Source organism: Rhincodon typus, chromosome 17, assembly GCF_021869965.1.
Source record: "Rhincodon typus isolate 14 chromosome 17, sRhiTyp1.1, whole genome shotgun sequence".
Taxonomy (NCBI): domain Eukaryota; kingdom Metazoa; phylum Chordata; class Chondrichthyes; order Orectolobiformes; family Rhincodontidae; genus Rhincodon; species Rhincodon typus.
In genome coordinates, this window is record NC_063348.1 from 12290643 (window position 1) to 12307228 (window position 16586).

Here is a 16586-nt window from a genome sequence, read left to right on the forward strand (position 1 = left end):
GCTGACGTTTCAGGTCTGGACCTTCTTCAGAAAAGGGTCCAGACCCGAAACGTCAGCTTTCCTGCTCCTCTGATGCTGCTTGGCCTGCTGTGTTCATCCAGCTCTACACTTTGTTATCTCAGATTCTCCAGCATCGGCAGTTCCTACTATCTCTTAGTGGTAACGAGTCGTGGGAAGAATGCAGAGGCTTCAGGAACATTTGGACAGAAGGCTGATAGAGTGAGCAAGGGCATGGCCGACAGAATATAATGTGAATAATTATGAGGTCCCCTACTTTTGTAGGAAGAACAGAGGTGCAGGCGTATTCCACAAATGATGAGAGATTGGACAATATAGATATCCATGATGTCCTTATTCATAACTCACTGAAAGGTGGCATGCAGGTGCAGCAAGTGAATCAGAAGGCAAACAGTAATGCTAGTCTTTATTACAAGAGGATTTGACTACAAAAGCAAAGAAATCTTGCATCAAATGTATAGAACCCTGGTGAAACTGCTATTGTGTGCAATTCCAGTCCCCTTGTCTAAGGGAGGAAATAGTTCCTTTGGAAGGAGTGCAGCAGAAGCTCATCACACTTATTCCTGGGATGGTGCTTCAGTCCAGTGATGAGAGACAGAGAGGATTGGGCCTGCATTCTTGGAATTTAGAAGAATGAGTGGTGATTTCAGCTGAAATTTACAAAATATTTAAAAGTTTAAACAGGCTACATGCAGAAAACAGAAATTGCTGGAGAAACTCAGCAGCTCTGGCAGGATCTGTAGAGATAAAGCAGAGTTCATGTTTTAGGTCCAGTGATCCTTCTCTTATGAGTTGTAATGACGAGGCCTGGTGTCTGGGGTTGGGGAAAAACATGGGGAAGATGCTCAAGCCCTAAAACTGTTGAACTTAACGCTGAGTCCAGAAGGCTGCAGGATTCCCAAGCGGAAAATGAGGTGCTGTTCTTTCAGCTTGCGCTGAGCTTTGCTGGAGCATTGCAGCAAGCCTGAGATAGAGATGTTGGCCAGGGAACACAGTGGTGTGTTGAAGTGGCAGGCAACACGAAGCTGTGTGGAGCTGGAGGAACACAGCAGGCCAGGCAGCATCAGAGGAATAGGAAAGCTGACTTTTTGGGTTGGGACCCTCCTTCAGATTTCTGAAGAAGGATCCCGACCCAAAACATCAGCTTTCCTGCTCCTCTGATGCTGCCTGGCCTGTTGTGTTCCTCCAGCTCCACACTGTGTTATCTCTGACTCCAGCGTCGGCAGTTCTTACTATCTCTCAACAGGAAGCTCAGAGTCTTTTTTGTGGACAGACCACAGGTGTTTTGCAAAGCGGTCTCCCAGTCTGCACTTTGTTTCACCAATGTAGAGGAAACCATATTGTGAGCAGTGAATACAGTAGACTGGATTCGAAGGGTCACTGGACCCAAAACGTTAACTCTACTTTCTTTCCACAGTTGCAAACAGACCTGCAGAGTTTTTCCAGCAATTTCTGTTTTTGTTTCTAATTTCCAGCATCTGCAGTTCTTTCAGTTCTTTATTTTACATACAGAGAAGATGTTTCCCCAAGCTGTGGGATCTGGAACCAGGGGACACAGACTGAGGATAAAAGGCAAAGTAATTCAGAACTGAGATGAGGAGAGTTTTGTTTTCACTCAGAGGGTGGTGAATCTTTGAAATTCTCAACTCTAGACAGCTGTGAAAGCTCAAGCACTGAGTAATATTGGTACGGATAGAGAATTGGCTCATGGGCAGGAAACAGTGAGTGGGGAAAAGGGACGCTTTTTCCGGCTGGTAACCTGTAACCAGTGGGGTTCCACATGGATCGGTGATGGGACTTCAACTGTTTATATTAATGACTTGGAGGAAGGAAGTGAATGTACTGTATCTAGATTGGCAGATGGCACAAAAATAGGTGGAAAGGCAGGTGGAGAGAGGGATTGAACAATTTACAACTTGATATCACAGGTTAATTGGGCAAAAGTTGGGAAATGGAGAATAATAGGGGGGAGTTTGAAGCTGTTCATTTTGAAAGGGGGGGAAAGAACAGCATATTATTTAAATAGGAAAAAATACTACAGAAAGCTGTAACACAAAGGGACTTGGGGGAACTTGTATATGAAACACAGAAAGGTGCAGCAGGTAATCAGGAAGGCTAATGGAATGTTGGCCCTTATGTCAAGGGGGGTGGAGTATAAGAGGCAGAAAGTCTTACTGCAACCATACAAGGTGCTGCTGAGACCTCATCTGGAGTACTGTGAGCAGTTTTGTTCCCCTTATTTAAGGAAAGATATATCATGTTCTATCGATGACCTAGTGGACTATTGCTAGACTATTCATTCAGAAACTCAGCTAATGTTCTGGGGAATCCCACCATGGCAAATGTGGAATTTGAATTCAATAATAAAAAAAAATGGAATTAATAATCTACTGATCACCATGAAATCATTGTCAATTGTTGGAAAAACTCATCTGGGTCACTGATGTCCTTCAGGGAAGGAAATCTGCCACCGTCACCTGGTCTGGCCTACATGTCACTCCTGACCCACAGCAATGCCGTTGACTCTCAGTTGCCCGCCAAAATGGCCTAGCAAGCCATTCAGTTGTACCAATCGCTACAAAGTCTCAAAGAAATGAAGCCGGACAGATCACCTGGCATCGACCTAGGCACCGGAAAAGACAGTGGCAGAAACAGCCCTGTCGACCCTGCGAAGTCCTCCTCACTAACATCTGGGGGCTAGTGCCAAATTTGGGAGAGCTGTCTCACAGAATAGTCAAGCAACAGCCTGACATAATTATTCTCACGGAACTATACCTTACAGACAATGTACCAGACACCACCATCACCATCCCTGGATATATCCTGTCCCACTGGCAGGACAGACCCAGCAGAGGTGGTGGCACAGTGGTATACAGTTGGGAGGGAGTCGCTCTGGGAGTCCTCAACATTGACTCCAGACCCCATGAAGTCTCATGGCTTCAGGTTAAAATGGGCAAGGAAACCTCCTGCTGATTACCACATACCATCCTCCCTCAGCCCTTGAATTGGTATTCCTCCATGTTGAACAACACTTGGAGGAAACACTGAGGATGGCAAGGGCACAAAATGTACTCTGGCTGGGGGATTTCAATGTCCACCACCAAGAGTGGCTCGGCAGCAGTACGACAGATCAAGCTGGTCGGGTCCTAAAGGATTTAGCTGCTAGACTGGGTCTGTGGCAGGTGGTGAGGGAACTAACACGAGGGAAAAATATACTTGACCTCATCCTTACCAATCTGCCAGCTGTAGCTGCATTTGCCCATGACACTACCAGTAAGAGTGGCCACCACACAGTCTTTGTGGAGTCAAAGTCCCATCTTCACATTGAGAATAACTTCCATCATGTTGTGTGGCACTATCACCATGCTAAATGGGACAGACTTCAAACTGATCTAGCAACTCAAGACTGGGGCATCCATGAGGCACTGTGGGCTATCAACAGCAGTAGAATCGTACTCCAACACGATCTGTAATCTCCTGACCCGGCATATCCCCCACTCAACCATTACCATCGAGCCAAGGCATCAACCCTGATTCAATAGAGTGTGCAGGAGAGCATGCTAGGAGCAGCACCAGGCATACCTGAAAGGCTGAGGGACTTGAGGCTGTTTTCGTTAGAAAGAAGAAGGTTAAGAGGTGACTTAATAGAGACATACAAGATGATCAGAGGATTAGATAGGGTGGACAGTGAGAACCTTTTTCCTCGGATGGTGATGGCTAGCATGAGGGGACATAGCTTTAAATTGAGGGGTGATAGGTATAGGACAGATGTCAGAGGTAGGTTCTTTACTCAGAGAGTAGTAAGGGCGTGGAATGCCCTGCCTGCAACAGTAGTAGACTCACCAACTTTAAGGGCATTTAAATGGTCATTGGATAAACATATGGATGATCATGGAATAGTGTAGGTTAGATGGGCTTCAGATTGGTTTCACAGGTTGGCGCAACATCAAGGACTCAAGGGCCTGTACTGCGCTGTAATGTTCTATGTTCTATGAGGTGTCAACCTGGTGAAGCCACCAAACAGGACTGTTTGCATGCCAAACAGCATAAGCAGCAAGCGACAGACAGAGCTAAGCAATCCCACAACAAATGGATCAGATTGAAGGTCTGCAGACCTGTCACATCCAGACGTGAATGGTGGTGGGCAATTAATCACTGGAGGAGGAGGCTCCACAAATATGTCCATCTTCAATGATGGAAGAGCCCAGCACATCAGTGCAAAAGATAAGGCTGAAGCATTCACAGCAATCTTCCGATTGGATGATCCATCTCGGCCTCCTCCAGTGGTCCCCAGCATTACAGGTACCAGTCTTCAGCCAATCCGATTCACTCCATGTGATATCAAGAAACGGTTAGGGACACTGAATACTGCAAAGGCAACGGGCCCTGACAACATTTCAGCAGAAGTACTGAAGACTTGTGCTCCAAAACTTGCCGCTCCCCTAGCCAAGCTGTTCCAGTACAGTTACAACACAGGCATCTACCCAATAATGTGGAAAATTGCCTAAATATGCCCTGTACATAAAAAAGTAGGACCAGTCCAATCCAGCTAATTACCACCCCATCAGTCTACTCTCAATCATCAGTAAAGTGATGGAAGGTGTCATCAACAGCTCTATCAAGCAGCACCTGCTCAGCAATGACCTGCTCAGTGACGCCCAGTTTATGTTCTGCCAGGGCCGCTCAGCTCCTGACCTCATTACAGACTTGGTTCAAACATGGACAAAAGAGCTGAATTCTAGAGGCGAGGTGAGAGTGACAGCCCTTAATATATCAAGGCTGCATTCGACCGAGTATGGCATCAAGGAGCCCTAGCAAGACTGGAATCAATGGGTATCAGGGGTCAAACTCTCTGGTGGTTGGAGTCATACCTGACACATAGGATGATGGTCGTGGTTGTGGGTGGTCAGTCATCTCAGCTCCAGGACATCTCTGCAGGACTTCCTCAGAGCAGCGTCCGGGGCCCAACGATCTTCAGCTGCTTCATCAATGACCTTCCCCCCATCATAAGGTCAGAAGTGGGGAAGTGGGAATGTTCGCTGTTGATTGCATAATGTTCAGCATGATTCGCGGCTCCTCAGATACTGAAGTAGTCCGTGTTCAGATGCACCAAGACCTGGACAATATCCAGGCTTGGTCTGACAAGTGGCAAGTAACAATCACACCACACAAATGCCAGACTATGACCACCACGAACAAGAGACAGTCTAACCACTGCCCCTTGGCATTCAGCGGTGTTACCATCACTGAATCCCCCACTATCAACATCCTGGGGGTTAGCATTGACCAGAAACTCAACTAGACTCACCAAATAAGCACAGTGGCTACAACAGCAGGTCAGAAGCTAGGAATACTGCGGTGAGTAACTGACCTCCTGGCTCCTCAAAGCCTGTCCCCCATCTCCAAGGCACAAGTCAGAAGTGTGATGGAATACTCCCCACTTGCCTGGATGAGTGCAGCCCCAACAACACTCAAGAAGCTTGGCACCATGCTAGGACAAAGCAGCCCTCTTGATTGGCACTACATCTACAACCATCCATTCCCTCCACCACCGATGCTCAGTAGTAGCAGTGCGTACTATCTAAAGGATGCACTGCAGAAATTCACCAAAGATCCTCAGACAGCACCTTCCATACCCACGACCAGTTCCATCTAGAAGGACACGGGCAGCAGATATATGGGAACACCACCACATCCACGTTCCCCTCCAAGCCACTCACCATCCTGACTTGGAAATATATTGATGTTCCTTCACTGTCGCTGGGTCAAACTCCTGGAATTCCCTCCCTAAAGGCATTGTGGGTCAACCCACAGTAGGTGGACTGCAGGAATTTAAGAAGGCAGCTCACCACCACCTTCTCAAGGTCAACTAGGGATGGACAAGATATGCTGGCCAGCCAGCAATGCCCACATCCCATAAATGAATTTTTTTAAAAAACATCGATTGCCTGCCCCTCTTTTGTGATTACTTTCACACCTGGGGGATCGGGAGAGCGAGCACATGGTATCCACTGGTAAGTTCGAGGCTTCCCACTGACCATTCTTTTTTTGTCAATTATTAAGACAATCATTGTCTTTCCCTGAATCTACCATTGCTGTGTCACCTTGTTTTTGCTCCACCTCCTTTGTGAGACACTAAGTAATAAAAGTGACAGAGAAAAATTATTTTTGAGGCCCCAAGACGATTATGAAATGTAAAGCTCCAGGAAAAAAAATGCTTTCAAATTCCAGCAAATACTTTGGTATTCGCAGCATTGTTGCAGGATGAAGCTGCTGTGTTCTGCTGCTGTCTGTTATGGGGATCACAAACCATTACTCGATGGGTTAGAGAGATAGTAGGAACTGCAGATGCTGGAGAATCTGAGATAACAAGGTGTACAGATGGATGAACACAGCAGGCCAAGCAGCATCAGAGGAGCAGGAAGGCTGACGTTTCGGGCCTAGACCCTTCTTCAGAAAACTCTATGGGTTACTCTGGTTTCTTTCATCTTTGCTGCCTCAAAATAACATGGTACAAATGATAGCTAGCAGTGAGTTGATATTGGCTTGCAATCCTCTATCATGGTATTCCCATTACAGCTGGGTGCAGACAGAATAAAAACCACTGCAGATGATACAGAATGCATCATTGTTCATGGGAAGCAATAAGGTACCAGCAATATGGACCAGGGACCTCCAATCCCAGTTTCTTGGAAAGTCAGCCGAACTGTGTTGTAGACCAACCTATTCATCCAACTCCATTCTGATTTTGCCCCTTCCCCCTCCTACCCATTCTTCACCTCTGGTTGTTTGCATGTAAATTAATTGATTGGAAAACACAGGTGGTAGTTAATAGTTGGAAAAAAATACCACGAGTGATTTGACAAGGGGTAAATAAAATTCCGTTGTTTGTGAGAAAATCCAGCTGTTCAGAAATGTTATGACACACCTCTGAAGCAGTTGGGACTTGAAGCTAGGCCTCCTCACCTGGAGGTAGGAACATTACCTCTGTATCACTAGAGTTGTATTGTAGTTATGTTCATGATGTGTTATAACACAGTTCTGGAGCAGGTAGGAACCAAATCTGGACACTACCATTGCATCATAATATCCCTAGGTCTTGCATCCATAAATTTTCTGCACTGTCATTACACACCTCTGGAGCAGGTGGACATTGAACCTGGGTCTCCTGGACAAGAAGTAGGGATACTACCACTGCACCACAAGAGCCTTTATCTGTCCTGTACCTTCATGATGTTAAGCCTAATCATCTAACTCTCTACAGGTATCTTGTGAGGAGCCCAGTGCCTAGCACCTGAGAGGCAGGTGACCTTGAAGATCGCACATAACACTGCAGGGATTGCCAACCATATTCGATCTTGCATTAGAAGCTTTGTCTCCTAACCTTCCTAATAACATTGCTGAAACACTGCAATGCTGTCATCCTCAGGTTGACGTACTTATTAAAACTGCTGACATAACTTGCTTTGTGACTTGATCTTGTTTGTGTCCTTGCTACTCCTTACCTATTCACTGAATGCAGTACATTTTCCCTTGACAATGGTGGTGGCATCTGGAGGTTGATAATGAGATGTGTATGAGAAATCCAAGACTAAGAGTATGGTGGACTTTATACTTAGCTACTCATGACGTTGGCAACCAAAAATCTGATTTTTCTGACACCACTCTGCCTCTTACATTATACCCCTTGAAAATCAGTCCTCCTTTTAATGCACATACATTGTTCTAATCACAGGGTTGTCTCTGCTTGACCAAAACTCAGACACAGCAACTCTTCCCAGGCCTTCAATGGCCCAGTGAATAAATCTGGAGAAGGAGATACTAATTCTAAGTACAGCTCATTTACATTTTAATCAGAGGCATGCATCTAGACTTACCACTCTCTCCTTCACCAAAAAATTTAGGATTGAAGGAAGTTGTGTACCCAGAACCTGTTGTTCGACCAGTTCTCTCACTTTCCTCCTCTATTTCTTCCTCTGGTGGTTCTTCAAATATATCTATAAGGTCATCTGTGTGGTGGTAACAGACATTAATGGCAACATACAATGGATGGAGATGCAAAGACAAAGTGAATGGGAATTCAACAAACACTAACCAAAACATTGACTGTAGTATAGCTCCATCTTTATGAGAGTGGGGCTAGAGGTAAACCTAAAGTTATTAAAGAATAGAGTAAGGGTGGATCACTATCATAATCAAAACAGAAAATACTGGAAATACCGAGCAGGTCAGGCATCAGACAACAGTTATTGGACTGGATTTTCAACTTAGAAGTGGTTAAAAAGGATCAACAAATTTCTCGTGTCAGGAGTACGTGCTTTTTATTTCGGGGGTGAGCTGGCAAGGGTATGCTGGAGTCGTGACTGGTGCCCCCTGAGCTCACAAAGGCTGCTGAATGCTCGGGCAAGTTGGTTAAAAGGTCACATCATTACTCTGGGACTTAACCCCACTTGTTATTTCCAATATTGAATCCTTTAGTGCTCACCTCTCACATCTCTTTAAACACCCCCTACCCACTCCCGGTACCTTATCCATGCCAATCCATGCCCCCCAATTCTTCTGACTGCTTCCTAAAATCCATGTCATCCTAGAATACCTCATCCAATATACACTCTGAGTAAAATGAATAAACCCTATAATGGCATGAATGGAAAGGTTTTTTTAAAAAAAGTTCAGAAGTTTATCTTTAGTAAAAGCCCTGAAGTTCCTGAAATCCTAGAAAAGTACCAAACAACCAAAGTGTTAAACTATCGACAGTAGAAACTACAAGCACACAATTGTGTAAATATATAGCTAACCATTGACAGACTAGAACTGAGACACAAGAGAAATCAATCAAGAACTGTTTTCCCTCCTATGTAGCTGTATCAATAAACTAATGAATATCTGGGCTCTCTGCCAAATGCAATGACTAAGACTTAGAAGAGTCAGTTGTTTTTCTAGTCCCATAACCCTGAAGGTCAGAACATAACGTAAAATGCCCTTTCCAGTTACAAAGATGACCAATTAAATGCCCTAACTATATCAGGTTTTAAACAAAACAACTAACAAGCAGGTTTCTTAATAAACAGAATTATGGTTTTATTATCAAATTTATTGAATAAAGATGCAGTAATTGGTTAACATTGTCAGTAATATAGAAGTATAAATGCTTGTCGCTCTAAACATTCCCAAATCCCAAAGCACACAACTAAACGTACGCTCTCTTTGGGAACAGAGGGAAAAGCAGATTTCTCCACAGAGTCTGATATCCTGAAAAAAAGAACATTTGACCAAAAGATTACATTTGAAGGCAAAAGGATAAACTGTGAAATGTTCTATTGCTCTAATGTTCTGGCACATGTGGCCAAGTCACTAATCACACAAGGTTATCTCTGAAATCTTGTGGACACAGCTTACTCAGGAAGTGCTCTTTTGACCTGGTATTTAGTCAGCTTTTCAAAGCAACAAAGAGGATTCATCCTGAGTCCATTAAGAGGGTTTTCTGACCAGAAATGGCTGAGATCAGCTGCAATAGAGTTAGGCAATATCCTGGTAAATCTCCACTGCACCCTCTCCAGTGCTATCACATCCCTTCTATAAAGTGGATTCCAGAACTACACACAATACGCTAGCTGTGGCCCAGCCAATGCCTATACAGTAAACTCTATGCCTCAGCTAATAAAGGCAAATGTCCTGCACTCCTTTTTAATCACTTTTTCTGTCCCATTACTTTACCCTGGTGGACATGCACATCAAGGTCCCTCTGATCCTTGGTGCTTCCCAGGGTCCTACCATTCATCACGTATTCCCTTGCCTTGTTTGTTCTGCCCAAGTGCATTATCTCACACACATCCATTTGAATTCCATTTGTCATTGATCAGCCTATCTGACCAGTTTGTCTCTACCCGCCTGCCATCCTTCTCACGATTTACCATTCCACCAATTTTCGTATCATCCGTGAACTTACTGATCAACCTCCTACATTCGAACCTAAATCATTTTTATACACCACAACCAGCAAAGGTCCCAACACGACAATCCCTGAGGAATCCCATTGGACCCAGGCTTCCAGTCATAAAAACACCACTCACCCATCACCCTCTGCTTCCTGCCACTCAGCCAATTATAGATCCAAGTTAGCCAAATGTCCTTAGATCCCATGGGCTCTGATCTTCACTATCAGTCTTCCATGTGGGACCTTACCAAAAACCCTGCTGAATTCCAAGTAGACAATGTTGAATGCATTGCCCTCATCTATACACCTGGTTACATTTTCTAAAAATTCAATCAAGTTGGTCAGACATGACCTCCCGTTAACAAACCATGGTGACTGTTTTTGATTAATCCCTGCATCTCCGACTGCAGATTAATTCTGTCTCTCAGAACTGTTTCCAAAATTTCCCCACCATCAGGTTACACACTCTGGCCTGTAGTTTCCTGGTTTAACCCTTGCCCCCTTCTTCAATAATGGTACCACACTGGCTGTCCTCCAGTTCTCTGGCACCTGTCCTGTGGCCAGGGATAGATTGAATATTGTTGTTAATGCCCCTTCTGTTTCCTCCCTTGCCTCCCTTGAATCACTGAACTACCTGGGATATACTTCACCTAGCCCTGGAGATTTATTTACTTCTAAACCTTCCAGGCCACTCCGAACTCCTGTCTGTCTATGCTAATTACTTTAAGTATATCATTATCCTTCTCCTTTAATCTTCTGCCCACATTGTTCCTCTCATGAGTGAACACCGACACAAGGTGTTGAGAAGCTTACAGATGTCCTCCAGGCACAAATTACCACTGTGCTCCTCAATGGGCCCGACACTTTCCCTAATTATCCTTATGTAAAATAACTTAGGATTTTCCTTTATTTTACCTGCCATTATCCTTTCATGCCCTTATATTTTCCCTCATTTCTTTTTAAGTATCCTCTTGCTCAATCTGTACTCCTCTTGGGCTTCTGCTGTTTTGAGCCCTCAGTACCTGCCATAAGCCACCCCTTTCCACTTTATCCAATCCTGTATATTCCTTTATATCCAGCATTCACTGGATTTGTTGGTCCCACCCTTTATCTTTATTGGACTATGTTGCCTCTGTACTCTCCCTGTTTCTTCTTGATGGCATCCCACTGCTCTGACACACATTTACCTAAAAGTATCTGCTCCCAGTCCACTCTGGCCAAGTCACGACCTGATCTTATTAAAATCAGCCTTCCCCCAATTTAGAACTTTGATTTCAAGCCCATTTTTTTCCTTTTCCACAACAATCTTGAAACTAACGAAGCTATGATCGCTGTCTGCAAAATCCTCCCCCATTGAAACTTCAACCACTTGTCTGGCTTTATGAACTAAAATTAAGTCCAGCACTTACCCCATCTTGTAGGGCCTTTGATGTACTGGCTTAAAAAAGCTCTCCTGGATGCATTTTGAGAATTTTGCCCCTCTAAACTTTCACACTATGACTATTTAGTTAACAATGGAGAAGTTGAAATCCCCTACCATCGCTACCGTATTACTTTTACACTTCCTTGAAATTTACCTACATATCTGTTTTTCTATTCCTCTTGGACTATTAGGGGACCTATAGTACACTCTCAGCAATGTGGTTTTTAAGTTAATTTAGGAAACCTTCTAAGATATTATCCCTCCTTCTTGCTATAATTGATTCCTTGATCAATATTGCGACACCCCTCCTTTACTACTTCCTTGCCTGTCTCACTGAAGACCAAAGAAGACACTGAAGATCCTGGAAAATTGAGCTGACAACCTTGCCTCTCTTTCAACAATGTCTCAATGATAGCAATGACATCATGGCCCCACGTTTTAATTTGTTCCCTCATCTTACCTTCCTTGTTCATCAAACTCCTTGCGGTAAAATAAATAAGTATGATCCAACCTTCCCAAAATCCCTTGTGCCTTCAATAGCCAATAATTTCTAGGCTTACTTGACTCGCTTGCCACCTCTTCTAATTTTGGCTATTCATCTCTCCCCTGCTGACCCTTCTCTCACAATCCCAATCCCCTGCCAAGTTAGTTTAAACTCTCTCCAAAAGCATTAGCAAACCTATCCACAAAGATGCTGCTCCCATTCAAGTTCAGATGCAACTTGTCTGACTTGTACAGCTTTCACTGCCCCCAAAAACAGTCCCAGTGTCTCAGAAATCTAAAGCCCTTCCTCCTGCACCATCTCTCCAGCCATGCATTCACCTAGACTAACCTTCTATTTTCTATACTCAATAGCACGTGGTATTCAGAGATTATGACTTTTGGACCATGTTTTTTAATCTATTTCCTAGCTCCCTAAATTCTGTTTTCAGGATCTCATCCCTTTTACAACATATATCATTGGGTACCAATATGTATCACATTCTTTGTCTGCTCTTGCCCTTCAGAGTGCCCTGCAGTCTTTCAGTGGCATCCCTGACCCTGGCACTGGGGAGGCAAAAACCAACCTGAAGTTTCTTTTGCAGCTGTAGAAATACCTATCTGTTGCCCTCACAATTGAGTCCCCTGCCACTATAGCCCTGCCATACTCCCTCATGCCCTTTCATGCAGCAGACCCATCCGTGATGCCATGAAGCTAGCTCCCGCTGATTTCCTCTGCTCGGTCGCTGATTCAACCTCTCATCTCCCTCATCTCATGCAATTCTACCCCTCCTCTTGCCATAGCTATGCCATTCAGGGCCTGGTAAGATTCCACCTAACATCTTCCTTCATCCAACAATTTCCAAAAAGTCACAGCCTCAAAACCTATGCTGTCATTGTTATTGACTCCTCATTGATTCTGTAATCAAATTCCGATATGACCGTAGGGACTTCTTTAGTGAATGGAGACTGTGTATAAGTAATGCTTTCTGATAGCTTACCACAGTAATCAAGGTTGCAGTAATCGATTTCCACTGCTGGGTCAGTGGTGAAACACCATGCACCATCTTCATCCCCATCTGGATTTCTGCAGTAATTTCCTTCTAGATTTGCTAATATCATTTCCTCTCTGGTAAAATTGTGCTTGTGGGGGTACTGTGAGTTCCAGAACTGGCACTGTTTTCCACGTCTAGTTACATTCTGTGTTCCTCTGTAGTCCACTCCCTGATTTGGAACACAAGAGCTAAGTGGTACTGACACTGGTGGTTTTGTTGGTAATGGTGGCAATTCTTCACCTAAAGAAGCAACAGAAATGTGTGAAAAAAAATGTTGGCTGAACACACCCAATTTTCACCTGGGGAAACAGCCTGTCATTGTGAACCACATGTGTTGTGATATCATGAAGAGAGTTTCAACCACTGAGGTTGTTGACTTGCTCGCCGAGCCAGTGTGTTTGATTGCAGACGTTTCATCACCCTGCTAGGTAACATCGTCAGTGCGCCTCCAGTGAAATGTTGGCATTCTGTCTTGGTTGTTATTGATATGCCTCGGTTTGCTGGGATGGTTGGTATAACTTCCAGTTCTGTGTCTCAGTGGTTTGTATATCGGGTCCAGTTCGAAGTGTTTGATGATGGAGTTCCGGTTGGAATGCCAGGCCTCCAGGAATTCCCTGGCATGTCTCTGTTTGGTTCGTACTATTATGGATGCATTGTCCCAGTCGAATTCATGTCCTTCTTTGTCCGTGTGTGTTGAGACCAGTGAGAGTTGGTCATGTCTCTTGGTGGTTAGTTGGTGTTCTTGTATCCTTATTGTCAGTTTTCTTCCAGTTTGGCCTATCTGGTGTTTCTCACAGTCCTTGCATGATATTTTGTATATTATGTTAGTTTTATTGGTTGTGGGTATGGGATCCTTTACATTCGTCAGTAGCTGTCGCAGGGTGGTTGTTGGTTTGTGGGCTACCCTGATACCTAGGTGTCTGAGTATTCTTGTAGTCATCTCTGATATCAGAATTCGACTGGGACAACACATCCATAATTGCAAGAGCCAAACAGAGACATGCCAGTGAATTCTTGGAGGCCTGGCATTTCAACCGGAACTCCATCAACAAACACATTGAACTGGACCCGATTTACAAACCACTGAAGAACAGAACTGGAAGTTATACCAACCACCCCAGCAAACCGAGGCATATCAATAACAAGCGAGACAGAATGCCAACACTTCACCGGAGGCGCACTGATGATGTTACCTAGCAGGGTGGCGAAACGTCTGCAATCAAACACACCAGCTCGGCGAGCAAGTCTACAACCTCATCCACAACCAGAGCTACATATCTTCTCAAAAATTTTGAAACTTCAATCACTGGCTGGGCATGTCTAATTGAATTATGCATGTGCATCTTCAGTTGACCATTTTCATGTTCCAGTCAGGAAGGTGAGGCAGAACTCTCCAGTAAATGAAGAAAAACCAGAGATTTATCATGTTCAGGATGCACAAGTTAATAGCGTGAGCCTGGAACTCTTCACTACTTGCCCTCGGTGTGCTACAGGGACTTGTAACAGGGGATTAAGTGGACAGAAAATGATGATGACATCCCCTTCAATCTACAACATTAATTATTGAAGAATCATATAGAATCCCTACAGCATGGAAGCAGGCTATTCAGCCCATCAAGTCCACACCGACCTTCCAAGGAGCATGCCAGTAACCCTGCATTTTCCACAGCTGATCCACCTGTATACACACAATGGGGAATTTAGCACAGCCAGTCTACCTAACCTGCACATCTTCGCACTGAGAGAGGAAATAGGAGCAAGCCCACACAGACATGGGGAGAATGTGCAAACTGCACACAGTCTCCCTGGGGTGGAATCGAACCCAGGTTCTTGGCACTGGGAGGCAGCAGTGCTAACCACTGAGCCAATGTGCTACCCATCCTGGAAGGGCCTGGATCTGTCCTATGTCAGCAGATCTTAGTCAGGATGCTGAGTGACTCTGGGTTAAGAACGGGAGACATCAAAGGCCGCTGCAGCTCACTGCCATCCAGCAAACCTCCACTTCCCCCCACCCCCACAACCCACTCAAACTGCCTGCCTGCCAATGTTTGAGCAGGATTAGGGATTGACTGGGGCACCCCCATCAACATAATTGATTGCACGGTTCACCACCTCAGAATGAGAAATACCACTCGGACAAGTGACAAGATGATTGTTAGGACACTGCCTTTCAGGATAGAATGGGCAAGAGTAAAGAAATCAGCAGGAATTTTCAAGTAAGTCAGAAATTTGATGATTCAGAAAGTATAATTACAGCAGCAGAGGTGGCAATGGTCAGACCAGATTGCTGGTGTGGGGCAAGTTTTGGTAAATACAAAAATGCTTTCGGATCTGTGCTTGCTGTACTACATAACTCCTTGGAATCCTTGCACTGAGTTATTGCCCGTGCCACTGCAACTCAAATGTCCCGAGTCAGAAGAGACAATACAGACAGCAATAATAGAAAATGAAGCTTTTAATTAACTGGAGCTCGAATCAGAGGGGAAAAGAAACTAAGCAAAATAAAGACAAAATGAGACCTACCACAGCGTGGAACGTAACATGCTTCCATTTGGACTGTTGGGTCCTTAGTGTAGCACCACGGCCCCATGTTACTGTCACTTGGATTTCGGCAGTAGTTATTTATAAGGTCAGACTGGTTGTGTGTATCTGGATTGTATCTAAACATGTAACAGAAAGGCAGCAAAAGTACAACACATGAGATCTAGCAATCAAAAATGTTGGATATACTCAGCAAGTCAGGCTGTATCTGTACAAAGTGCCAGAATTAATAAGCTGAATGTTACTAGATGCCTGGGGACACTCTGAGAGAGGTTGTAAAATGGATCCTGGGTGGGCTGTCCAATGTAATCCCTCTGCCCTGCCACCTTGCCAGAGGCAGGGAAGGTTGATGGTCTCACACAAAGGCCAAAGGAGTGATTTGAGAGGCTGATTAAAGGCTTCTTCTTGCAATCACTGGAATTTTACCAGCAGTGGATGTCTACTGCATGGAGAGATCATTAGGTGAACCCTGTAACCTCCAATCCAGCTCAGGGTGGGGGGGTCTGCTCTCATATGTGAGCACTCTTTCAGTAACCCTTTACAGCACTGCCTTCCTTCACCAAACCCACACCTATGCCTCAGTGGGACATTCCTGATTGGCCCTTGCACCCCCAGCCTTAGTTAACTAGTCGGGAGGGAGAATGGTTCCATTATGTCCTCTTCTTGCAGGTGCAGTCCTAACAGAGGCCACTGATCCTGGTGGCACCTTTGAACAGCTAAATCCTGATTTCCCAATGGCTCTTGGATATGGGCGTCTGTTCTTAATATGGATAGCAGCCCTAGCGGTGGACAATTGCCCTGACAAGATATGATCCTGGGTCCTACAGATCACTGAAATTATGTCACTTTAATATGTGAGGCCAAACAATAGTTTATACAATTTTAGCATAACTTCCTTCCTTTTGCACACAAGGCCACTGTCCACCTTTACTCTCTGTTTCCTCTGACACAGCTAATTTTGTATTTGGCTGTTACGAGCCCTTTCATTCCATGGTTTTCTAACGTTGCTGACAAGATTACGATTGTTATGTGCATTTTATCAAATGCATTTTGGCAATCTATGTGCATCACATCAACCTCATTTCCCTCATCAAGTGTCTCTTGTCAGTAACAAAGCTTCATCATCAAAAAA

The 16586-nt window shown here is 44.5% G+C and overlaps 2 protein-coding genes across 2 annotated transcripts in view; one reads left to right on the forward strand and one right to left on the reverse strand.

Moving 5' to 3' along the window:
- Positions 1–7478, forward strand: part of cat (catalase) — an 81266-nt gene extending 73788 nt beyond the window's left edge. The window contains exon 13 of the mRNA XM_048606872.1: positions 7283–7478. Coding sequence (XP_048462829.1) covers positions 7283–7309 — 27 coding nt within the window. The 3' untranslated portion in view covers positions 7310–7478. The remainder of the gene's footprint in view (positions 1–7282) is intronic.
- Positions 1–16586, reverse strand: part of f2 (coagulation factor II (thrombin)) — a 61207-nt gene that overhangs the window by 26654 nt on the left and 17967 nt on the right. Inside the window, exons 6-8 of the mRNA XM_020518652.2 lie at positions 15437–15573; positions 12860–13153; positions 7896–8027 (exon numbers count right to left, since the gene is read on the reverse strand). Of these exons, the coding sequence (XP_020374241.2) occupies positions 7896–8027; positions 12860–13153; positions 15437–15573 (563 nt within the window). The remainder of the gene's footprint in view (positions 1–7895; positions 8028–12859; positions 13154–15436; positions 15574–16586) is intronic.